The 27,406-nt window shown below is 31.1% G+C and overlaps 1 protein-coding gene and 1 long non-coding RNA gene across 2 annotated transcripts; both read right to left on the reverse strand.

The window, feature by feature from the left end:
• Window positions 1–7,660: 7,660 nt before the first annotated feature.
• Window positions 7,661–9,483, reverse strand: LOC144566816 (uncharacterized). The gene is made up of 4 exons (XR_013515286.1): window positions 9,251–9,483; window positions 8,695–8,737; window positions 8,167–8,477; window positions 7,661–8,064 (listed from the first exon to the last, which is right to left on the reverse strand). It is a non-coding gene; the product is annotated as an uncharacterized LOC144566816 (long non-coding RNA).
• Window positions 9,484–10,286: 803 nt separating this feature from the next.
• On the reverse strand, window positions 10,287–14,227 carry LOC144565898 (monooxygenase 1-like). Its single transcript, XM_078315738.1, has 6 exons — window positions 14,081–14,227; window positions 12,393–12,539; window positions 11,809–11,859; window positions 11,529–11,694; window positions 11,175–11,403; window positions 10,287–11,036 (listed from the first exon to the last, which is right to left on the reverse strand). Exons 1-6 carry the CDS (start codon window positions 14,158–14,160, stop codon window positions 10,513–10,515), a joined length of 1,197 nt encoding a protein of 398 aa, XP_078171864.1. The 5' UTR covers window positions 14,161–14,227; the 3' UTR covers window positions 10,287–10,512.
• Between the last annotated feature and the right edge of the window lie 13,179 nt (window positions 14,228–27,406).

A 27,406-nucleotide genomic window follows, 5' to 3' on the forward strand; every position in this document is an offset into this window, starting at 1 on the left:
AACATCAAAAGGGGATCCGATTTGTGCAACCTGCGGTCAAGGAGAAGAGGATCCGCTTCACATGATGGTTTATTGCCCGTTTGCTAAAGCATGCTGGTTTGCAGAACCTCTTGCAATCAGAATTGAGCATCTAAACACAGCAGGTTCGCTGATTTCGGTGTTTCTCAATTTAGCTGACATAATCAAAAAGGCTGATTGGACTACGGTAATGAACACCTGCTGGGCAATATGGAGATCTCAGAATGATAAGGTATATGGGGGGAAACCCCCAACTTTCTCTCAATTCAACAGGTATTTGCAACTTATGAATTCTCAGTCTAGTGTAGCACTGTCAGGTACCATTCCAAAATACACTCAACAGTCAAGGCAAAGGGATGATTCTCAAAACCCACTCTTCTCTTGTGAAATTGATGGTTCTTGGATTGAGTGGAGAGGGGGGCTGGGGTTTATACTTTGCAAGGGGCAAGAACTGTGTGCAGTGGTATCTAGGGGAATCTAAGCTTGCTGCCCAATTCAGGCAGAAGCAATAGCCTTAGTGGAAGCTGTTGCTTATGTCTCAGAGAAAGGAATTTCAGAATGTCAGTTCTATACGGATAATGAGACTCTTGCAAATCTCACATGTGCACTACAACCACCACTCAAAGCTAACTGGAGGGCATTTCGGGAAATTTTTGAAGTCTGGAAAAGATTTAAAGAAAATCCAGAGTTCAATTGTAAATTCTTTGCTAGAAGCCACAACGAGATGGCTGATTGTTTGGCAAGGAGAGGATCGAAAGAATACTGGGATTTTGAAACTCACACCTACCCAATACTACTGCTTGATGTTTAGTTTTAGTTTATTTGTTGTTTAGAATTGTCTTTTTGTTTTTGCTGATAGGTTTACTTTTTAACAAAGCCTGTTGTGGCTAGCATAGGGTTTATTTTTTTCAACAAAGTATAGGTAGGTGGACAATTGCTAAAGGAATAGGGATACTACAAAATTCTGATGTAATCCTTCTGAGTTTAATGCCTAAGGGCTTTTAACTGCAAAAAAAAAAGATTTCCTCCACCTTTTTTTCATTGCGTTATCGGACAATAACTCAACCGTAATGTATTTAATTATGTATATCGATTGTCATATCAGCTCAGCTCCAGACAGGGAGATGCGGAGGGAGGGAACGACAAATTCTCTATGCAGAGGTGAGAACTCGTGAAATTCGGGTTGACCAGACGAACTCACCTGTTTTAGAAAAGGAGAAACGGAGAGGGAGCGCGCACTGTTCAGAGAGGAGCGACAAGGAGATTTTGACGAAATCTATCACCTCTGATTTGGGATGTAGGTTTTACTATTCGGAGAATTGTCTCTCCCATTGTCCCGTCCCCTTCATTCTCTTTAATGAGGGTTTCCCTTTCGATACTGGAGCGCTAATAGTAGGAAATAAATATGCTGAGATCCAAAGAAATTGCAAGTCCAATCGCTTAAAATCTAATTTTTTTTATTTTTTGAATTATACAAATTTTAATAGAAGTTATTTTTTATACAAAAATTTCAAAACAAATAAAAAGTAGTTCGGATCCAACTTTTCAAATTTCAAAACAAATAAAAAGTTGGATCTGATAATTTCAAATCCAACTTTTTATTGGTTTTGAAATTTTTGTATAAAAAATAACTTCTATTAAAATTTGTATAATTCAAAAAATAAAAAAAATTAGATTTTAAACTATAGGACTTTCAATTTCTTTGGATCTCGGCAGATTTATTTCCTATAGTTCAGATCCAACTTTTTATTTGTTTTGAGATTTTTGTATAAAAAATAACTTCTATTAACATTTGTATAATTAAAAAAAATATAGATTTTAAACTATAGGACCTGCAATTTCTTTGGATCTCAGCAGTTTTATTAAAAGATTTATTTCCTTAATAGTATTGGTATCGCCATGGCCGCTTCAGAAAACAATTTTCTATTATGTTCTCTCCAGATAGCCCAAGTACATGTCTCACAAACCGTATGAATTCACATCCCCTCAGGTTACCGGACTGAGTAGAATTAAATGGAAGAGGGGCTGTCCGATGGCCATCGGACCACTTTTGTGTTCGATGGGTTCTCTCACCATCAGATCTGCTTTAGGATTCGTGTGTACGGATTTTAAAGCAGATACGAAATTGCGAGCGCGAATCCTAAAGCAAATCTGACGGTAAAGAGAACCCATTGAACACAAAAGTGGTCCGATGGGCGTCGGACGCCCCCCTCTCCCGAATTAAATTGGCCCACGGGCTTCTCCCTAAAAAAAAGAGTACAATTGAATTGGACGGCTCAAAAATGTTCTTTTTAACTTGGCACGAATCTCAAAGCACAAATAATACTGCCCCTCGCCATCCCGAGCTAGCACTGGCTGAGAGTAAATCTGGACCGTCTGTTTCAATCAGGCTAGGTTTCCAGTGGTCCCACCATACGTCACAAACTGGGGTTTAGTTTTAAACATGGAATTAATGAAAGCTAATAGTTTTAAACTGGGATTTAGTTTTAAACATACTTTTTTTCCCCCTTTATACCATCATTTTCATTCTATCATATCACCAATAATTCAAAAAATATATATATCTCAACTATCACTAGTTAAGTAATGGAAGCAGCTAACAGTCCTCGACCCTCAGTCCCTCGAAAATCCCTGACTTTTTACACTAATTCTATAAACAAGTTAATTAGATCCGGTAATACTATAAAAACAATCATATAAACAAGTTCAATGGATGTTCTGCAGATGAAACCGCGTGGTCTCAGATGAAAACGCATGAAAGCTGTTGAAAACACGTGGTCAACGAACAAAGTACAATTGAAATACAATCAGCAGTTAAATTGAGAACTACCTCCTGTGAACATACACATATTATCCTGTGAACATACAAATATTATCTTGTAAACATAGACATATTATCATGTAAACATACACATATTATCCTATTAACATACAAATATTATCTTGTGAACATACACATATTATCCTGTGAACATACACATATTATCCTGTGAACATACAAATATTATTCTGTGAACATACATATTGTACTTGAAATTATGGCAGTTGAAAGCGTGTCGTTGCTGATTATGGCAGTTGAAAGCGCGTGGCCGAAAAAGTACTTCCATTACCGGCGGTTGAAAGCGCGTCAGAACTAAGCTAAAAAGAGAAGGTTTTTATACGCGGAGAACTGAGCCCGAAAGACGTTACCTTTTCTCTTAAGTAATGGCATTTGTTTTGGTTTGTCATAATATTCGTGTATTTAATCTGTTAAAGAAACACTATATTAAGTAGGCTTTAATTGGAAGGTATATTTAAGGGCCCAAATCGGATCACTATAGAATTTCATATCTTTGGGCCAGACTTCAAATTTTTGTTATTTGTTCTCCCGAAAAATTTGTTTAGTTTGTGGATCAGCAATTGCTTTGGATTTAATTCAAACGACTGTTACTTTTTTAAATTAAATAAAATTAATTAATTAAACATGGAGTTGTACCATGAAAGCCTATCCTTAAAATTGTAAAGAAAAAAGAGAACGCAAAGATACTTGACTGCATTAATTAACATAGCAAATTAGAATTAGAATCAACTCGCTTGAAATTTGACTGTCTGAGGACTTAATTGGGACAACGAAGAAGTTGGCATCATAAAATGTGTAAACTTAGATGATATGCCTAAATTGTTTACTTTTGGGCAAGGGAAACACTATACTATTTTAATTGGAAAATATTTTATGAAATGCAGCGTCATTAACTTGATTTTATCTCTCATTATTCAACTTATGATTATCCGAAATTAAACATTGATGCCCATAATGAACCGCATTTTCATGCTTACTATATTACATACGGACCAAATACCAATTCAAGGATGGTATATATTGATCATCTTTCCTTATCTCCTTTTTATTTCTCTCTCACTGTTTTTATTATATACGTGTCCTTGAAAAGTTTATATACACTTGCGGGTCAACAAAGCGCCAAGGAAATTGTTACCATATATTGCAACACCAATATAAATCATATTCTGGATGATTTTAACAACGCAAAAGTCAAGAATAACTTATTAATCTATAACTAAAAGGGAGTGATTATTTTGAAGGACAGCCCAAATTTTATTGCATGGTGCCCCTCAGTTAGAAATTGCAAACAGTCCGGTTTATTTGGTTTTCAAACGGATAAAAAATATTGGTCGAAATGAATTGGTTTTTCGGTTTAAATAATTTGATTCGATTGAATTTTAAACTATTTTGGTCTAAGACTCGTTTAGACTTTTTAAAACCGACTATATAAAAAAGACTGAATTATAATGGTTCGTATGGTTTATATTTTGTTTGGTTCAAACATCGCTTCATTCATTTCATTTTGGTTTGGATGCTTTAAAACATCTACATATTTTGTATGAAATTGAACAATGTACAACGTTAATTGTCTTCATATTTTTTTTTCTATGAAATCAATAATATGTCACCGTATATATTGAGTTTTGATTTTTTAAAATTTAATATCTATATTCATTTCAATCGAACAAGCTAAAATTTAATTTGGTTTAAATGGTTTGATTGTTATTCAGTTGGTCATTTTTAATTTGATTGATTAATTCAGTTGGATTTTTAAAACAGAAAAACAAAATAGTTCGATTATTTTACTTCCGTTTCAAATTTCAACTAAAACAAACGATCGTTCGAACACCCTCCGCTCAGTAAACACATATCATGGAAATTTTCAACCAGACATAAAGACTAATGAAAATTTACATCATCAAGCATATATGAATTAGTAACTATATAATACCCTGAAGGATTAAATTCTTTAGTACGAACAGAAATGTTTTCTTAATTGAATAATACAAACTCTCTGATATAATTAATTTGACACAAAATAAATACACCATGACAAAACCTTTAACCTCCTGACAAGGCCCATAAATGGCCGACAAGGGTTTTATTCATATCATCTTTATATGGATCACCAAGCAGCTACGTACGTCCACCGAAGAACCCAAATCGATCCATTTGGATTTTTCTCTCAATATTATTCAACTTATGATTATTCCAAAATAATAAACACCATAAATTAATATCAAATTTAAATACTGATGCCCATAATGGACCGCATTTTCCTGCTGACTATTATACACATGGACTAATTAATACCAATTCAAGGATGGTATTCAACTATTCATCTTTCTCTTATCTCCTTTTTCTCTGTTTTTATTATATGTGTCCTTGAAAAGTTTATATGCACTTGCGTGTCAACAAGCGCCAAGGAAATTGTTACCATATTGCAACATCAATAGAAATCATATTCTGGGTGATTTTTAACAACAGACAAATCAAGAATTAATAACTTATTAATTTATGAGGATGGTTCAAATGCCTTCATTTTTTGTGCATCTATCATGTCTTCATTTTTAAAAACTTAAATAACTCAAAATTTAAAACTTAAACGTCAAAATAAAACCGTTAGATGTGATCTATGTTATTTTCTCTATGTGCCCATAAAAAATTATCACATTTTAATTTTGCTTTTATATGAATCAATAAGTTGAAAAATCAACGTCTAGAAATTATCCACATTTATATACATTATTACAAGCTCAAGATGACAATCAAAACAAAGTTGAAATGCCATATATTTTTACATGTGCATAGATAAAATGATATAGTTCATATCCAATGGTTTTATTTTGAATTTTAAGATTTAAATTTTGAGTTATTAAAGTTTTTAAAAATGGAGGCATTTGAACCCTCCTCTTAATTTATATGGAGAACCGTACAAGATCGAATTCTGATTTTCTGACCCAAGAAGTCATGGCAAGGAGGGGAATTCGATCAGGTTAACCCAGGGTGTCTTATCTGGCCAAGTTCTACTGGAAGGACGAGACCATATATAACCTATGGCCTTGTTCTTACGCTGGCTGGATTTGGACAGGCTTGATGGGCACATAACGATATACCCTTTCCTTTCCTGTGACAAAATTTGCATCGATAACAACGGTTTTGTCTGTTCATAGAAATACGCTGCCGGAGACTAAGAACAGGCTCTGGGAATAGAAAAATAGACGAATCTTTACACATGAGAACAAGCTAGGATGGCCAAATCCTCATCCAGTAAATAAACCTGGAATTTAGGCGGTGGTGCTCCACTCTTTACATTATACATGTCATCACACAATTTATTAGAGGTGATTTTTTACGCCAATATTGTCTGATGTTGGCAATTTTATTTAATAGTTAGTAAATTGTAATTGTAATTATTAACCATAAGAAATAGAATTGTCTTTAACAATTGTAATATACAGGATATTCATGCTATAAGCGGTGTGCCGTAATTTTCCACTGAGGAGAATCATCGGAGTATCGTAATTTTTCATTTTTTTTCCGGTCTTCGGCATGTCAACGCAATAATTTAACATATTCAACATTTGCGAACAAACGTTTGAATCTTGATATCACAAAAATGTACCATAATATTTTTGCCGGAGGCCCTTTTTTTCAATTTAGAATCATCATTATTATCGTTAGTTACTTTCTTTTCTTTCTTATGTAACGTGATGTAACTTCTCAATTAAAGCTGATCTTGACTTCGATCTGATAGGCACTCGGTACTGGTATTAGATTGGTGGTACTAGTTAAACATTGTGTGACTCTTTTGGTTTTTAATATATTGAAAATCGATGACTTTACCACTCCTTTAAAAAAAAAAAGTTTTAGAAATACGGTGCAGGAGCCAGGAGACTGTTATCTGGCATAATTTAATCCTCTGTAAATATTTTTCTCATTTATAAAATCACTTGGTGGCTACTTGCTCTCTGACCTTAGAAAACCAAAAAAGGGAGAGATTATTTTGAAGGGTAGCCCAAATTTTACAGCGTGGTGACCCAAGACAGAAATTGTCTAAACGGTCCAATTTGTTTGGTTTGATTTAGACTTTCAAAACCGACTAAATAAGAAAACCGACTTATAATTGTTCAAATATGGTTCATATTTTGTTTGGTTCAAACATCTCTTTCTTTCTTTCATTTTGATTTAGATATTTTAAAACATTTATATATTTTGTATGAAATTAAACAACGTGTACATGTAATGTTATTTCATATTTATTGTTCTAAAATTAGTAGCTTGTTAGTGTATGTATTGAGTTTTGACTTTTTAAAATTTAATATTTCTTATTTGTTTTAATCGAACAAGCCGAAATTTAATTCGATTTACACTAGTGAAAAAACTAGAATTAGGATCGGTTATTTACGCACATTAGGATCGGAATTTAACTGATCCTGATTCAAGCGATACTAATACGAAACTAATTTGGATCGGTTAAACAACCGATCCTAAAAGTTTAAATTAGGATCGGTTATTTGTAAAAACCGATCTAGATTAGTACTATTAGGATCGATTATTTTAAACAACCGATCCTAATTGGTGTTAATCTGAATCGGTTATTTAAAATAACCAATCATAATAGTACTAATTTGGATTGGTTATTTGAAACAACCGACCCTAATTTTTTTTTTTTTGCAGAATTAGGATCGATTATTTTAAACAACCGATCCTAATTCTTTTTTTTTGCAGAATCAACATTTTGTGAATCCAGATATAATGCATTACATATTATAACAAGAAATTTAAATTCAAAAAAATTTAATATTACATATCAGGATAAAAAGATATTACTCAAGATTATTATCAAAGAAACCACCAATATTTCATAGCACAACCATAAACGATCATCCATAAAAAATGTTTAAAAAGATTTACATATTATAACAAGAAAAAACAAATATCAGAAATCTTAGAACCAGGGATTCCTCACGCCATACTAGCAATTGATCAGATTCACTGTCCCTGTTTATGTACCAGTGATACGGTTTCAACAAGCACCAACTGGTTTCAAGTACCGATTGATCCTTATGAGTACCACATCTAGCAGTGAAAAAATAAACCAAATACCACATGAATTGTACCTCAGGAGCTCTAATCAAGAGCTCAGGGTTTCTATGAATTCCAACTCAACAACCATTAACAAAGATTTTTGCTGCTTGAGGAAAGATTGTAGGTGATATTTCCTGAAAATGGCACAACACGAATTCTTAGAACTAAGTACAGAAAAGAACCTTAAAATAGATCTAAAAAGTTCAATTTGTAAATCTAAGTAAAGCCTCTAGTACCTTAAAGTTCTGATCAGTACTCTATTCCTGCAGAAATTTCAAAACTGGATGAGCAGCTGAACCAACAGTAATGTACGCCATAAGTGCAAGATTATTCACCAGCACACAACAATAAAACTGTTATTAAATAAATTGATGCGGATGAAAAATAATTAATTATAAACAACTAAATATTAATTTATACTATACAATGCTGCAAATAATTAAAAGGCAAATGAAAAAGAATTAAATGATTTGAGTGTGGACAAAAGTTAAGTCTAAGTTGGCACTCCCTCACGCGATACTGATCATCTCACCGATCACTGTCATACCTGAGAAAGAAAATTTTATAAAGTCATTATGCTCTATAGTTGCATTAATGGTCATGTAACTGGTACTTTGATACTGCTATGGTGATACTTTTTGTATGGAAAGAGTCCTTAGACTTACATTATAAAAAAAAACTGAGTTTTACATCAGTACATAATTTCAAAACCAGAGCACAACATAGAAAAATAAGAAAAAGCATGGATTCAAAGCCTTGTGTACCAACAATTTTAATCCCTCCAGTAATGCATCACCTCTGTCCACCCTAAAAAATGGATGACATTATTAGTTAGATTTATCAAAAGATTAAATGGTACAAGCTGGTAGATGATATATCTAATCGCTGATGTACTGGTACATATACCACCTATGTCTTAGTTCAAAGTACCAGTAAGCTTCAATTATGTTGATTTACAATATATCAAAACAAATGTACTAAGTATAGGAATTAAGGGTAATATACTCAGAGGCCAAAACTCATGAAAAATTAAATCTAACGAAAGTATGAACTGTCCCCAAAGTATGAAATTATTTCCGAAATACATGTTTTTGGCTTCTCGTTCATATGCCCCCAATTTATAAAATAAATAAAACGAAAACAACAAGGCCAAAACTACAAAAAAAAAAAAAAAAAAAAAAACTCAAAGGGCAGTAACAAAATGAATCAAAATAAAGTAAAAACAAGTATAAAAAATTAATTGAGTTGTATGACTCATTCTCTTAACATCATACGCTTAATTCGGGGAAATGAGAAGAAATGAAGACAGAGAGTTATTACTGAGCTGAGAGAGGGCACCAAGGAAGATAGCGCAACATTGTCGAACTCCATTTCTATGATGGTCTACCATACAGCTTGCTAAGGTTAGCTGCTCTGCGCGTAGATGGATGACGAGTGAGGTGGGCAGCTGGCTACGCTAGGTGGTAATGGAGGAGAGAGATCAGATCGCGCAGAAAAAAGAGAGGCTAGGATTTTTCCGACAGAGAACAAAGAAAAGAGAGGCGCGAAATGAAACCCTAGGCAGCGCCAAATAAAAATAAGAATCCAGACACACATAGTTAATAGGATCGGTTAATATCAAAAAAATCGATCCTAAAAACAATTAAAATTGGTTATTTTAGAAGCCCGATCCTAATGTATGGATCATTATGATCGATTCTTTATAACAACTGATCCTAATACTATTAGGATCAGTTATATAAAGAACCGATTCTAATAGTTGGTTATTAGAATCGGTTATTTCAAATAACCGATTCTAATAGTATTATGATCAGTTATTATAAAGAACCGATTCTAATGATACATAGATTAGGATCGGTTTTTTAAAATAACCGATTCTAATAGTATATAATAACTGATTATAATAGTGTCTATATTAGAATCGGTTCTTTATAATAACTGATCTTGATTGTTTTTAGGATCGGTTTTTCGGAATTAACTGATTCAGATAGGTATTAGTATCGGTGTTTTATAATAACCAATCCAGATAGGCTGATCCAGATTGGTGTTTCTCCACTAGTGTTAAATGATTTGATTGTTATTTAGTTGGTCATTTTTAATTCGATTGATTCGATCGGTTGGATTTTTAAAAACAGAAAAAACAAACATAGTTTGATTATTTTACTAGCTTCCGTTTCAAATTTCAACTAAAATAAACGATCATTTGAATTAGTAATTATAATACCAGACAAAGACTAAAATTTTACATCATCAAGCATATCTTATAATACCATGAAAATCTTTAGTACACGTACAGAAATGTTTTCTTAATTGAATAATGCAATCTCTCTGATATAATTAATTTGACACCAAGACATGTACACTTAACAAAAGTTTAAACCTCCTGACAAGCTAGGCCCATAAATGGCCGACAAGGGTTTTATTCTCTTTTTTTTTTTATGGTTATAGGCAAGGTGAAAATTTTAGAATAAATGCAATATCCTCCGGACTCTCCTAGACAAGGGTTTTATTCATATCATATTTAATTATACGGATCACCACGCAGCTACGTCCACGGAAGAATCCAAATCAAACTAGCAGTCTTAGATAGTTCCACAGTCATACAGCGCATGGTTGAGGTTGTTCCCTCCGAAAAATACACTCAAGAGAAAAATAACTACCAACTTCACAAGCCACGACTTGGTGCTGAGAAGAGTTCCAACAAGATAAGATTGCACGGTAAGCCTCAATAGCCTTGGCCTCCTCTCCTTGACATACAAATCGAGCGCCTCTCCAACCCTCTCAGTCCATTTTTCATCAGAAGAAGCGTTGGTCGGTGCATTTATTGCGTTTGACAAGCACCTAGTAAGCACAACAGCATCCTCAAGTGCAGCTGAGCCGCCTTGGCCGATGAATGGACCCATTATGTGCATGGCATCGCCGGCAACTGTCATTGTTCCCTTCCTGAAATTTTGGTGATATATGGCCCATGGGGACCGGTAGGCGGCCTGCTTCAAGCTCAAGGTTTCCATGTCACAGATCCTCACTGACTCCATGATCTCACTCGGCGCTCCCTTCAGTTGTTCCAGGGTAAATTCTCTGGCAACCTCAGGGTCGCTCATGTCTCCTGTATATATAAAAAATCAAATCCATAAGAAGTTGAAACAGTATTTACATTTTTTTTTTCAGTTTTTCTTCATTGATTGTCTTCTTAATTTTCTTTGAAGTTTGGAATAATGATAATTAGTTTGTGTGAATTGGTCACCTGCCGGGGCATCGAAAAGGGTCACGAAGAAGTGAACATTTTTGTCGTCAATTGGGAGCCTGCCATAAATTACTTTCTCCGTAGCATAACGAAGAAAATGATTTCCAAAATTATGGCCATCCGGGTACGTTGCGAAACCACGTGTTATCCATATCGGGAAAAATTTGGGAGGCGAGAGCTGCAGCGTCTTGGCTACCATTGAGTTCAATCCTTCGCAGCCAACAAGGACCTTGAAATTAGAATTAATAATTAATGACGTACACACATGCAGTGTAATTTTTTTTTTTTATTTGTAGTTATATATAATTCTAGAATTTTGATTTTTAAAGCTTAATCTGGTTGTATGATATGTACCTTAGCTTTGATGATGGCACCGTCCCGTGTAGTGAGAACGTGCAAATTTGCTCTGTGATCGAAATCCAACGATGTAACCATACAACCGAAGCGTATTTGTTCGGCAGGCAGATACCTTGCCAATGTTTCAATGAGGTCTTTCCTCCTTAAGCACCGCAGTTCTCTCCTGTGAATACGCAAGAAATGTATATTTAATTTGTCATAATTTAACACAAGGACTGCTTGCATACATACATTAAGTGAAGTTATAGATTTAGAGCAATAAACATTACTTAATTACCTGTATGTTTTTACGTTCTTATCATCCTTCTTAAGATATTCATAGTGCATCCTGCATTTGATTATGGAATAATTAAGGAAGAATGAGTTAGTCTCATAGAATGTGAGGTCAATAAATTTATATTAATGATTGAGTCTTGCTGATGTTGCAGATAGCACATAGCAACCATATATAATTAAATGTGGCACAGTATATTTGTTACAGAATTACAATAATTAAATATTGTCAATGTAAAATGTGTTATTAATTAGTCCTTAATTAGTGATGCCATCCTGTAATGTATCAAGTTGCCTGAAAGCCCTTTATGACACTTATGTTTGCATATATGTCATTATTAATTAAGTTTGTACTTGATAAAATGTCTTTATGTGAGCTGGCTTTTATACCACCAAAATTCTGCTTCTTTTTTTTCGTCTACTTCCTCATTTCACTTTTTCCTTTTGTAAGTACTTCCTCATTTAAGACTGATTTGCCAATACTCTAGTGCATCTTTTTGTAGTATATGGTGTTTCTCCATTCATTCTTTTTTTTCCTAATTTTTAAATGCATTATTTTTTTTTTAGAGAGAGAGATGAAGTGTGTACCCGGTAAGAGGGATGGAGCACTTGCGAAGGTCGGTATCGATCTTGAGTTGGTCGAGTGCATGCCATCCATTGCCATGCACACCAATGGCAGCCCCTTCTGATCTTAGTACTTTTGATCTCTCCAAAACCAAGCTCTTTATTCCCTTCCTGTTAGTTTCACCAAATTAATTAGAATCTAACAATTCAAATATATTGTAGTGCAATTAATATAAGATAAGGGTTTGAACCTTTTGTTTATCTCTAAAATGAAAGCATTCAATTGCAATACATAATTGCAAATTTTAACCATCTAGGGAAAAGAAAGTAATTATTTTGAGAATAAAAATAGGAAATGGTCCACAAAGGCAAATTTACGTAAAAATAACATTTGTGTAATCATTTATTATAAGATTAAGTGCATGCAAATACCAGAACAAAAATTCAGATGGAAAGTCCTTTAAAACATTAAATAAAAGTTGGTAGGTTAGATCTCCATCTTAATTTCTATGATCCTATCTCAAAAAAAAAGTGTATGCAATACGTAAATGCAAATTTTGGAATAGAAAGTAATTACTGTCAAAATAAAAAGTACGTAAAATGGTCGACAAACAAAAATTAAGAAAATTAAATGGGTATAATTTATTTATTATAAGATTAAGAAAATTAATGCAATTTTTACCCAAGAAAGTAAAAAAGGAAATGGTCCACTAAAGGAAAATTAAGATATTTACATGGAGTCATTAATTTATTACAAGATTAAGTGCATACGACAACACTCTGGCAAAGGCATATGATATTCATATGTGAGGTCATAGGTTCAAAATCCGAATGAAAAAAATTATTTATTAAAATAACAAGGATGTTAAATAGTTAGATGGTTTGATATCCAATTTTTATTAAAAAAAAATCACCCTGCAAATAAATAATGGGAGAGAGGAGATAGAGATAGTTTGATCTTTATTATTGCATGCCTGGTAAACTCGGTCACTAATTCCCAGTCAAAATAAAAGAAATGAAATGGATCCAACAGATATTGATTGCTTTAAATTGGCTAAAATGACACTTATATATAATATTATTTTATGCATGCACCTTAATTATTCATTTTTGTTATGTGCTGAAAAATATTATTAATTTTTGTGGCATGCACCTTAATTACACCAACACAGAATTATTTAGAGAAAACCCTAAAGTGACTTCAGGCATTTACCGTATATACCACTCTTAACATTTATACAGAGATGAGACGATATGGAAGATACATTCATTACGATTTCATATATACAATATAATAATTAAATTAATATTTCAAGAAAAAAGATGCAGACATATATAGTTGTGTATATATTTCATATCATCCCGAGGTATATATAGTACTTGTTAATAACAATTTGGGTTCCAATAGATGCATAATGGCTAAGTATATATAACTTCGCAGTTTGCAAAATGATTCTTTTAATATATATGTAACACGATAATAATAAATGAGGAAGTTGATGATGATCACAAAGAATTTAAACAGTATAAATATATTTATAGAAATTATTAAGTGTAGAGCTATAGCTATATGAATAAATTTTTAACTCTTTGTCATGAAATATGAACTTCTTTCACATGAACTTTTCAGGAACTACATATTGTAACATTTGCAAAAGAAAAATATAAGTTCAGTAAAATGAGAAATAATATTTCACTCAAAAATCTTTAACCTGTGAAGACCAAGGGAAAGAGCAAGGCCACTGATGCCTCCGCCAACAATTACAATATCATGCACTTCCTCTCTAGCCATTTGCACTAATTCTCAAGTTCTCTCTTCTAGCTATGAGGTGTTTTTGAGAGAAATTCTAGCTATGAGGTATTGCTATGATTTATGTTTTATGGTGGAGGTATATATAACCAGATGGACTGTGTTATATATTCCTATACCTACTATTCCCGTCACTATCTTAATTAGTCAGACAGACTTTGTTTGGAATAAAAAATGGAATCTCAGTTAGACGGCTTCTAAAATATTAGATGCAAATTAATATGAAGAAGATAACTTATTCATTTTCGATTAGTGGAAAGTGATTTTTCTGTTATAAGCGTTTTTGGGGGACGAGGAAACCACAATGGAGCCAACTACCCATATTAATTATATATACGTAATAGAAAACAAATTATTTAGTCTAAGATTGTTTCCGGCCTGCGTTTCGTTTCGAGACAATATTGCTTAATGCAGTGATGATCATGTAATTTTATTGAACATATGTAGTAGACATTTAAATTTAATTTAATTGATAAAAATTGTGATTATAAAAATCTTATATATTTTTTAGATTTCTTTCATTGGTAAATATTATAAAAATTAAAATATGATTCAGAGTAATAAGTAAAATGTGTCCTCTCAACTTAACCTTATTTATTCAATTAATTCAATCATTTTAATTTTTGTAAAAATGAACTTCCTTACTATTTTGCGTAAACTTTAAATTATCATCAAAAGAAATTTATATATTTAATCTTAAAAACATTTAATTATTGTTTTAAAATGAACATTGTCGCATCAAAATCATAATGCCGGAGTTATGAAACATATAAAAAAAAAATTTGTAATTTAGTATTGATGAGAATAAGAAAGTAGACAGTATTCGCAAGGGAAAAAACACATTTATGACGGTACTCTCTCGCAAAAAGTATTGTCACGAATAGAAAAGACACAACAATGATGGTACTCCATCGCGAAAAGTCACTTTTTACCCTCTCGAGAGACTTAATGAGTATAAATTGGTTAATGTACATCGCAAATTAAAGGTTATGTTTAGATTTGAGTCCATATTTTGCGATTTTCAAGTTCAAACTGCAGCCAATCAAATTACTACTCAACATAATTTCCATAATAAATTGTGCTTGGAGATTAAATTTTACAAACAAATAAAAAATATATATATTAATTTTTAAGATAAGTACAAAATTACTGTCTTTTATGGTTCAGAATTTTTAAATAAGATAACAATTTTGTATTGATCTTTAAAATAGTAAAACAAAAGTTTCAAAAAAGTATAAAATTATTATGCAAAATAATTTTGAACCCAATATACTATGTACAAGTCTTGCTTATCCTCATATATAATTTACTTTTGTACTAGAGAATTACTAAAAATTTATGTTTAGTTCAAATTATATCTCTCATCTCTCATTTTTCTCTTCTAATATGGAGCGGAACAAGTATTTATGTCTATCAGATTTAATTTGGGTTCGATGGATGGCGCTTCCGTCCAACTTTTTTTAAGATGTGTGTGCCGCTTTAATATTTATATGTGTCCTTCAATATTTGTTTAGATCAACTGCGTATATATCTTAAAACAAGTCGAACAAAAATATTTCCTAGTGATTTCTATCAAGCACTAGTGGAAAATATGGAATCAGGATCGGTTATATACACATATCAGTAACGGAATCCAACCGATCCTGATGAAGGCGATACTGATACTATCAGGATCGGTTTTATATTTTTTAAAGAACCGTTCCAAATAGAAACTAATAGGATCGGTTTTTTCATAAAACCGATCTTAATAGTAGTTATCTAGATCAGTTTTTGAATAAAAACCGATCCAGATAGGAACTATTAAGATCAGTTTTTATATAAAAACCGTTCTTGATAATATTTTCGAATATTTTTTTTTATTAAAAATTTCATATCTATATCAGTTTTTGAATAAAAACCGATCCAGAAAGGAACTATTAAGATCAGTTTTTATATAAAAACCGTTCTTGATAATATTTTCGAATATTTTCTTTTATTAAAAATTTCATATCTAGATCAGTTTTTGAATAAAAACCGATCCAGATAGGAACTATTAAGATCAGTTTTTATATAAAAACCGTTCTTGATAATATTTTCGAATATTTTTTTTTATTAAAAATTTCATATCTAGATCAGTTTTTAAATAAAAACCGATCCAGATACGAACTATCAAGATCAGTTTTTATATAAAACCGATCTTGATACTTTTTTTTTGTTGGAATGAGGATCTGAAATCTGGATCGGTTTTTAAAAAAATAACCGATCATAATAGTAGTAATCTGGATCGGTTGTTTAAAATAACCGATCCTGATGTTTTATTGAAGCTAAAAAAAATATTTTTATTTATTTAACCAGCTTCCATATATATTTTGCTGGCCAGCATCCTAAATATATTTTTTTTTGCACAGTAAGAAACAATAATCAAATATCATATACACATCATAAATTAAATATCATACACATCTTAAATTATTACAAAAAATTCATGTTCATACAAAGTTTTGTGAAGCATTACATATTATAACAAGAAATTTAAATCCAAAAAAAATTAATTAACAAACATACAAGTGACTAATTGAGCTATTTCTTCAATTAACACACATTTATGCAATTAATGTAAAGCACAACAATAAAAAAATCAATAATTACCTCTTTTGCAATCACATCACTTGAGATTAAAAAAGATCCTAAAAATAAAAACAAATGTAACAATTAGATGGAAAAACATTTTACAATAAAAAATACAAAAAAATGTGTTTTTAAAGCATAATAATGAGAAAATTATATAAAGTTAATACCGTAATAGTTGATCGGCCGAGCCGGAGGTGCGAGAGGCTCGGCTTTGAGAGGAAGAGACGGAGAGAAAGAGAGAGAGAGACACGGAGGAGAGGGAGAGACGGAGACAGAGAGAGAGACACAAAGAGTACAGAGGGAGAGACGGAGACAGTGAGAGAGACGCTAAGTTGAAAATGAGAGGCGCGGAATGAAAATAAGAAGAACCCTAAGCAGGTTATATAGGGAGTTATCATTAGGATCGGTTGTTTATAAAAAACCGATCCTAATAGTATCAGGATCGGTTTTTTATAAAAAACCGATCCTAATACTAATTTTTTTTGGCGGGACTAACTTTGAAAAAAATAGTATCAGGATCGGTTTTTTATATAAAAACCGATCTTGATAAATTTTTTTTTCAAAATGGGTTCTGCAAAAAAAAAAAAAAAATCAGGATCGGTTTTTTATAAAAAACCGATCCAGATACTATCAGGAACGGTTTTATTGCTAAAAACCGTTCTTGATAATTTTTTTTTTTTTTTTTTTTTTTTTTTTTTTGCTGCAGAACCAACTTTGAAAAAAAATAGTATCAAGATCGGTTTTTTATAAAAAACCGATCCTGATACTATATATAAGAAAGATCACTGCGGTAAACCCCACTCATATTGATGGTCTATCAACCATCAAACGGCTACCATTTATTTTCTTTTCTGTTGATAATGCATGTACACAGATAAATATTAAGAAAAATGTGAAAAATATCAAATTTATTTATTTGTGTTTGTATGGCCAAATCAACTCTACTATGATCAATTTTGTACAATTTTATTATTATTAATGGCATCAAATTGTTAAATGGAATGCAGACCGTTCATTTCTGCATGATCATCCAACGGTGGGTCTGTAATTAAATGACATGTAATAATTTTTAAAATGATCAAGATATAACATGGAACATTAATAACGTAAAAGTGCCGAAGGCCCGACAACTGTAAGTTTTGATCCAACGTAAATTATTTACGGCCGTGCGATGTTGCTATATTGTTTTGCTTTGATGAACTAGTACACGAATCCCGAATTGTATCAAATTTTATAATGGTGAAATTAATATGACATTCTTTCATTTTAACGGTTCCGATCGACCAAATGCTAATATTCGTATTCGTTCCTTCACAACCCCACACAACAAGGGTTCAAGTCCTATGTATATTATTATATGGCACAAGTCATTGATGCATCATGCATGATTGTATAAAAAAATTCAATAGTCAAAATGACTTCAAAATGAAATATCAATGTCAAATAACTAATTATATTATCACATAAATTTTAATAATGTAAATTACATTAATTTTCATCAAAAAATATTTATAATTGAACCATATGCCATATACAACAACCATATATATATTCTATTAATCACCACACTAATTACATATACAACAACCATATAATTGAACCATATGCCATATACAAAAAAATAGTATTAGAATTGGTTATTTGAAATAACTGATTCTAATACTATTTTATTTTCAAAGTTGTTCTTAAAAAAAAAAAAAAAAAAAAAAATTATCAAGAACGGTTTTTAGCAATAAAACCGTTCCTGATAGTATCTGGATCGGTTTTATTGCTAAAAACCGATCCTGATGCTATTTTCTGATATATATTTTATTTGTTAGATGTATTTAAGTTATCTGAGAAATATATATATAACCAGAGATTATTTAAAAAAAATAAACAACTTGTTTGTGTTTGTATAATTGTTTGTTTAATTATTTATTTGTTATTTATAAATTAATACCATAAAATTAATTGCTTAATTGATGTCATGAACAAATGGAAACGAATTCATATTACCTGAGATAACAAAATATATATGGTTAGACCAAGACCATATTGATTCGAATTTTATCAGACGGTTCATATATAGGATGTACATAGGGAATTAAATATCTTTAATTTGACATCTTTAAAGAAATTAATTCAATTATAAACCTCTTTTTTAAAAAATATATATACTTGAAAGCTGACCAGGTTTTACAATGCTACCTTTAAAATAAAAAAAAAAATAAAAAAAAAAAAAAAAATAAAAAATTATCAAGAACGGTTTTTAGCAATAAAACCGTTCCTGATAGTATTTGGATCGGTTTTATTGCTAAAAACCGATCCAGATGCTATTTTCTGATATATATTTCATTTGTTATATGTATTTAAGTTATCTGAGATATATATATATAACCAGAGATTATTTAAAAAAAATAAACAACTTGTTTGTGTTTGTATAATTGTTTGTTTAATTATTTATTTGTTATTTATAAATTAATACCATAAAATTAATTGCTTAATTGATGTCATGAACAAATGGAAACGAATTCATATTACCTGAGATAACAAAATATATATGGTTAGACCAAGACCATATTGATTCGAATTTTATCAGACGGTTCATATATAGGATGTACATAGGGAATTAAATATCTTTAATTTGACATCTTTAAAGAAATTAATTCAATTATAAACCTCTTTTTAAAAAAATATATATACTTGAAAGCTGATCAGGTTTTACAATGCTACCTTTAAAAAAAAAAAAAAAAAAAAAAAAAAAAAAAAAAAATTATCAAGAACGGTTTTTAGCAATAAAACCGTTCCTGATAGTATTTGGATCGGTTTTATTGCTAAAAACCGATCCAGATGCTATTTTCTGATATATATTTCATTTGTTATATGTATTTAAGTTATCTGAGATATATATATATAACCAGAGATTATTTAAAAATAAATAAACAACTTGTTTGTGTTTGTATAATTGTTTGTTTAATTATTTATTTGTTATTTATAAATTAATACCATAAAATTAATTGCTTAATTGATGTCATGAACAAATGGAAACGAATTCATATTACCTGAGATAACAAAATATATATGGTTAGACCAAGACCATATTGATTCGAATTTTATCAGACGGTTCATATATAGGATGTACATAGGGAATTAAATATCTTTAATTTGACATCTTTAAAGAAATTAATTCAATTATAAACCTCTTTTTTAAAAAAAAATATACTTGAAAGCTGGCCAGGTTTTACAATGCTACCTTTAAAAAAAAAAAAAAAAAAAAAAAAAAAAAATTATCAAGAACGGTTTTTAGCAATAAAACCGTTCCTGATAGTATTTGGATCGGTTTTATTGCTAAAAACCGATCCAGATGCTATTTTCTGATATATATTTCATTTGTTATATGTATTTAAGTTATCTGAGATATATATATATAACCAGAGATTATTTAAAAATAAATAAACAACTTGTTTGTGTTTGTATAATTGTTTGTTTAATTATTTATTTGTTATTTATAAATTAATACCATAAAATTAATTGCTTAATTGATGTCATGAACAAATGGAAACGAATTCATATTACCTGAGATAACAAAATATATATGGTTAGACCAAGACCATATTGATTCGAATTTTATCAGACGGTTCATATATAGGATGTACATAGGGAATTAAATATCTTTAATTTGACATCTTTAAAGAAATTAATTCAATTATAAACCTCTTTTTAAAAAAATATATATACTTGAAAGCTGACCAGGTTTTACAATGCTACCTTTAAAAAAAAAAAAAAAAAAAAAAAAATTATCAAGAACGGTTTTTAGCAATAAAACCGTTCCTGATAGTATTTGGATCGGTTTTATTGCTAAAAACCGATCCAGATGCTATTTTCTGATATATATTTCATTTGTTATATGTATTTAAGTTATCTGAGATATATATATATAACCAGAGATTATTTAAAAATAAATAAACAACTTGTTTGTGTTTGTATAATTGTTTGTTTAATTATTTATTTGTTATTTATAAATTAATACCATAAAATTAATTGCTTAATTGATGTCATGAACAAATGGAAACGAATTCATATTACCTGAGATAACAAAATATATATGGTTAGACCAAGACCATATTGATTCGAATTTTATCAGACGGTTCATATATAGGATGTACATAGGGAATTAAATATCTTTAATTTGACATCTTTAAAGAAATTAATTCAATTATAAACCTCTTTTTTAAAAAAAAAATATACTTGAAAGCTGGCCAGGTTTTACAATGCTACCTTTAAAAAAAAAAAAATAAAAAAAATAAAAATAAAAAAAATAAAAAAATTATCAAGAATGGTTTTTAGCAATAGAACCGTTCCTGATAGTATTTGGATCGGTTTTATTGCTAAAAACCGATCCAGATGCTATTTTCTGATATATATTTCATTCGTTATATGTATTTAAGTTATCTGAGATATATATATATATAACCAGAGATTATTTAAAAAAAAATAAACAACTTGTTTGTGTTTGTATAATTGTTTGTTTAATTATTTATTTGTTATTTATAAATTAATACCATAAAATTAATTGCTTAATTGATGTCATGAACAAATGGAAACGAATTCATATTACCTGAGATAACAAAATATATATGGTTAGACCAAGACCATATTATTTCGAATTTGATCAGACGGTTCATATATAGGATGTACATAGGGAATGAAATATCTTTAATTTGACCTCTTTAAAGAAATTAATTTAATTATAAACCTCTTTAAAAAAAAAAAAAAAAGTACTTGAAAGCTGGCCAGGTTTTACCATGCTACCTTAAAAAAAAAAAAAAAAAAAAAAAAAAAAAAAAAAAAAAAAATTTATCAAGAACGGTTTTTAGCAATAAAACCGTTCCTGATAGTATCTGGATCGGTTTTATTGCTAAAAACCGATCCAGATGCTATTTTCTGATATATTTTAATTTGTTATATGTATTTAAGTTATCTGGATCGGTTATTATGTATAGACCCGATCCAGATGCTATTTTATGATATATTTCAATTAATAAGATTTATTTGAGATATTTTAATTATCAGGATCGGTTTTTGTTGGAAACGGATCCTGATACTATCAGGATCGGTTTTTACTAAAAACTGATCCAAATGATTGAACTATTAGGATCGGTTCTAAAATAAAACCGATCCTGATAGTATCAGGATCCGTTTCCACAAAAAACCGATCCTAATAGTAATAAACTAGGATCGGTTGTTACTAAAAACCGATCTGAATAGTTTTTAGGATCGGTTTTTTTAAATAAACCGATCCAGATACTTATTAGGATCGGGTGTCCATATAACCGATCCAGATAGGCCGATCCTGATTTCTGTTTTTCCACTAGTGAAGTCTAGCTAGCGAATGCGTATCCTGTGCATTAATTCAAAAGAGAATCTGAGTTAATGAATCTCAACCGTCTAATTTTAAACATAGTTAATTCGACTCTTGTTAATAACATATGTAAAGATCCTTTAATATTAGTGTAGATTTAATTTGCACAAATCTTAAAACAGATCGGATGATCTCAAAAGATTTCCTTTTTGAGTTGATGCAGAGGATATGAATTCCTAGCTATGTTGGTAGATTGATGATGGAACCGAGTGTAAACTATCTTGAATTCATATCCTCTGCCTTAGCTCAAAAGGTAATATTGTGAGTTAATGAATCTCGATCATCTAATTTATTTTAAGTTTTACGGAATAGATCTGCACTAATATTAAAGTGTCCACTATATTATAGACATGAGCCGAATTTACTCCGTTTAAAATTTGACGGTTGAGATTTATTAACTCAAAAGATTTCATTTTCAGTTAATGCAAAGGATACGCGTTCAACTATCTTTGGGTGTCAAAATTCAAGTCAAGTGACTAGACTTATAAAGTAGTTTGCCTGGGCTGCATGCTTACATTTTGGAGCGTTCCACAAAAACAAAAAGCATTTTGCAGCGATCGCTTCGCGTGGCGGCCGTTTACTTTCATTTGTCGCCGAGTTATATTTGGAACACGTGGGGGGCTATCTTTCCTCTCGAACCCAAAACAAAATTATTTCAACAACAATTAATTAATTGAGTAAAGATGTTGTCCCCCTTGAATCTGTCCCCTATCTGTCCCCCTAACAACTTTCCTTTTTTGTTCCCTCACGTGGTCAAAATCTACCATCTTCAATCTTCAATCTTCTCACGTGGCGAGGAGAGCGTGGTGCACCGTCGAGATCCGGCGAGGAGAGCGTGGTGCACCGTCGAGATCCGGCGAGGAGAGCGTGGTGCACCGTCGAGATCTGACGAGGAGAGCATGGTGCACCGTCAAGATTCGGCGGGGAGAGCGTGGTGCACCATTGGAGAGGGTCCATGCTAGCCCAGCGAAGGTTGTCACAATGCAACATATGAATACTTCATTAGTTAGATATGAATACTTCAGTTGTTAGATATGCGTACTTCATGTTACATATGAATACTTCTTGGAAGAGGTGGGATGAGAGAGATGAATCTGACTTTGAATTTTGAATTGTATAAATTATTTCGAACATGTATGAATACTTCGTAATCGTCAGTATAAATAATTCTTTAGTTAGATATGAATACTTCATTGTTTTAGATATGCATACTAGTATGTTGAGAATATTTCTTGGTCCCAATCTGGGCAAGTGTGAATATTATTAGTGTCAGATGTGAATATTGTTAGTGTCATGTGTAAATACTTTATTAGTTAGATATGAATAGTTATATATATGAATATTTCATTTGTTATATATTGAGTACTTCATTAGTTAAATATGAATACTTCATTTGTTATATATGCATACTTCATGTTAGATATAAATACTTCTTGGAAGATGTGGGTGAGGGATGAATTTGATAATGAATTTTGAATTGTATAAATTATTTTGAACATGTATGAATACTTCGTAATCGTCAGTATGAATACTTCTTGGAAGAGGTGGGGTGAGAGATGAATCTGACTTTGAATTTTGAATTGTATAAATTATTTCAAACATGTATGAATACTTCATAATCGTCAGTATGAATACTTCATTTGTTTAGATATGAATACTTCTATATTTAGATATGAATGATATATAGTTTCGCTGTAGTGGTCCCCAATCTTGGCAAATGTCGCTTTCAGACGATTGCGGTCCCCAATCCAGGCTGTCACAAGACGTCAGCGGTCCCCCTGGTTGTTACTGGTCCCCTCCAGCTTGTGTTTACATATGACAAATAGTTATGATAATAAGTATGAATACTATAAATTCGTAGGTATGAATACTATACGTTTTGACTATTAATAAGATAGCATTAATCTTGCTCTTTGGTGGTAGTTAACACGTTTTAACTATTTTTTTTGTCTTTTAGTGCGGGGGACAGATAGGGGACTGAAGTAGGGGGACTGTTAGTCGATCCCTAATTAATTAGCATGCGTCTATTTTATGTTTAGCAATCATAATAAATCACAACCTACAAATCCAATTAAAAAGAGATATTTGAAATTGACTATATATAATGGCGAGTAGAACTAGGGTGCTTTTAAGCTCACCAAAGTGTTTGGTGAGCTTGACTCTAAAACCCATCAAATCAATTTCAAATGACGAATCCGAACCGTTAGAACCCGCCTACTTTACGTGTGATGCGTCTACATGTGAAATTTTTAAACATTCGAATTAGTTTAGTATAAAGTCAATTGGTCAAAATTAGAAGGTTAATAAATTAATTTTAGTGCATTCATTTTTTGAACTTTTTTTGACCGCTTGACTTTATACTAAATTAATTCGAATGTTTAAAAATTTCACATGTAGACACATCACACGTAAGGTAGGCGGGTTTCAACGGTTCGGATTCGTCATTAGAAATTGATTTGATTGGTTTTAGAGTCAAGCTCACCAAATACTTTGGTGAGCTTAAGAGCACCCTAGTTCTACTCTATAATGGCAGCTATAATGGTTAATTGGTTATATAGGATCTCTGTTATGACTTAGACAAAATTTCAAGTAGAAAAATCAAATAGCGTCCCGTCTACGACCTTTTTATTTAATCAGGTATTTATGGCCTCTGTTTAAGGTACTTGGGAAAAATCAATGATGTCTTTTTCACTGTGTTACATTTCTAATTTCTCTTGCGTGTCTTGTCTCAATTGCAAAAATAAATTCTCAGACTACAATCGAAGTTTTCAAAGTATTTGAAATTAAGCAGGCAGAAGAATTTTCTTTCTTGTCATTAATATGTTAATTAGTTGAGGAATTGAACATAACATAAATATTCATGGATATATAGTGCCCCGCATAACAACTTTATATATTCAGGTATTTATGGCCTCTGTTTAAGGTACTTCGCAAAAATCAATGAGATGCCGTTTTCACTGTATGTTACATTCCTAATTTCTCTTGCTTGTCTTAATTGCAAAAATAAATTCTCAAACCAACTACAATCGAACTTTTCGAAGTATTTGAAATTAAGCAGGCAGAAGAATGTTCTTTCTTGTAATATCTTTCCAGTTTTGTATTTTCTTTTAAAGAAAATACTCCACGGATCTATTTAAAAATAGATAATCATCCCATGAATTTTTTGCTTCAAATTTTTAGATTTATGATGTGGCATATTTATTATGCCACATATTATGCAAATAAAATAAAATATATAATTAATATTTGGAAGGTTTATTTTATGATGAAAATATTTTTCCGTTGTTTGAATTCTAACCAAAAAAAACTTCTTGAATTATCTACATAATCCTAATGTAAGATATTTATTTAATTTTTATATTTTCAAACCAATAAAATTAATAAAATTATTTATAAGAATTTATTTTTTTTAAACTATATGGATCGGTTCAATAATAAATAACCGATCCAGATACAATTAGGATCAGTTATTTAATAAATAACCGATCAAGATTGTATTAAATTATTTTATTAAAAAACCGTGACCTAGCACAGTATCAAGATCGGTTGTAATATAATAACCGATCCAGATAACTATCTGGATCGGTTATTAGCTTATAACCAATCTTGATATTGTTATCTTGATCGGTTTTAATGAAACAACCGATCTTGATTGTTCATTTGGATGAGGGTTTTCATTTCGCGCCTCCTTATATACTTAGCCAAATATTTCGAGTTTCATATCATCTCCTTCAACACAACCCGGCTATGAACTCTCTTTCTCTCCCACTACTCCTCAAACCTATTTTCGCCGGCTAGGATTCTCTCCCTCTCCTCCGTCGAGCCCGCTAACCCTGCCGCTGTCAGTGCTCCTTCGTCGAGCTCGTGCTAACCCTAGCCACCGCTGCTTCTTCACTACGGTTAGTGTTTTCTAATTTCAAGTTATTGTATAAAATTGGAATGTTTAACTTGGCATGAATCTCAAAGCACAAATAATAGGGTAAATCAGGTAAATTGAGTAATTTCAATTAGTTATTGTGCTTCTTCACTACTTGGCATGATATTTGAACCAAATTGTTACCAAACATGATATTTGATCCTAATTGTATGATATTTAATTTAGGATGTATATATCTATGATATACAATTTAGGATGTGTATGTGATTTGTATGCATATATATTTCAATATTTGTATGTGATTTGTATCTGTAGCATATTGGGCCAGCATATATATATGGAAGCTGGCCAAATAAATAGCATATTGGGCCAGCATATATATCTTGATAGTGTAGCATCTGGATCGGATTTGGTTTTTTTAATTAAAACCGATACTAATAAAGAAGAATCTGGATCGGGTTTAATTAAAACCGATACTGATTGTTTTTTTAATGGGTATTAAAAAACGGGAAAGAAAACTATTAGGATCGGTTCTTAGGTATGACCGATCCAGATAAGTGCCTATTAAGATCGGTTGGTTAAAAAATAAAAAACTGATCCTGATAGTATCAATATCGCCTTCATCAGAATCGGTTATATTCCGATACTAATATGCGTATATAACCGATCATGATTCATTATTTTCCACTAGTGATATTTGACATTATTAAAAATATATGATTCGTATTTTATTCTGTTCGACGCCAATTAATCAAGTACAAATATGAATCTGTACACGTTTGCATCTACGTACGTAGTTATTTCGTGCATCACAATATTAGGTGGCGCATTAAAATTTGCATGGACGAATAAATAATTGTAAATTGTGCATGGAACGCTGACCATAAAAGTAACTTTCATTTATCACATTTTATCAAAGTAAGATTAGTGAAATACTGATATTAAAGAGTAGATGGGAGTTTATATATAGGGTATATATATAGAGAGAGATGAGTTACACTACTCGATGGAGTAAAACGCGTTTGTACTCCACGCCGTATTTTTATTTTGAAAGTCCAAACAACTGATCCGAACCGTTAGATGTGATCTCTATATTAAAATGTGCTTGGAGACCAAGTTTTACAATTTTTGAAATTTTTTTACTATTTATTAAGCAATTTTGAAAATTACTGTTTTGTTGTGAACAGTAAAAACAGTAAAAATTTCTGGACCATCGGATCAGCGATTTTCAAAATTGCTTAATAAATAGTAAAAAAATTCTAAAAAATGTAAAATTTGGTCTCCAAGCACATTTCAATATGGAGATCATGGTGAGCGGTTCGGATAAAAATATAGTG

This window comes from Carex rostrata, chromosome 15 (assembly GCF_964058835.1).
Source record: "Carex rostrata chromosome 15, lpCarRost1.2, whole genome shotgun sequence".
In the NCBI taxonomy this organism is placed as follows: domain Eukaryota; kingdom Viridiplantae; phylum Streptophyta; class Magnoliopsida; order Poales; family Cyperaceae; genus Carex; species Carex rostrata.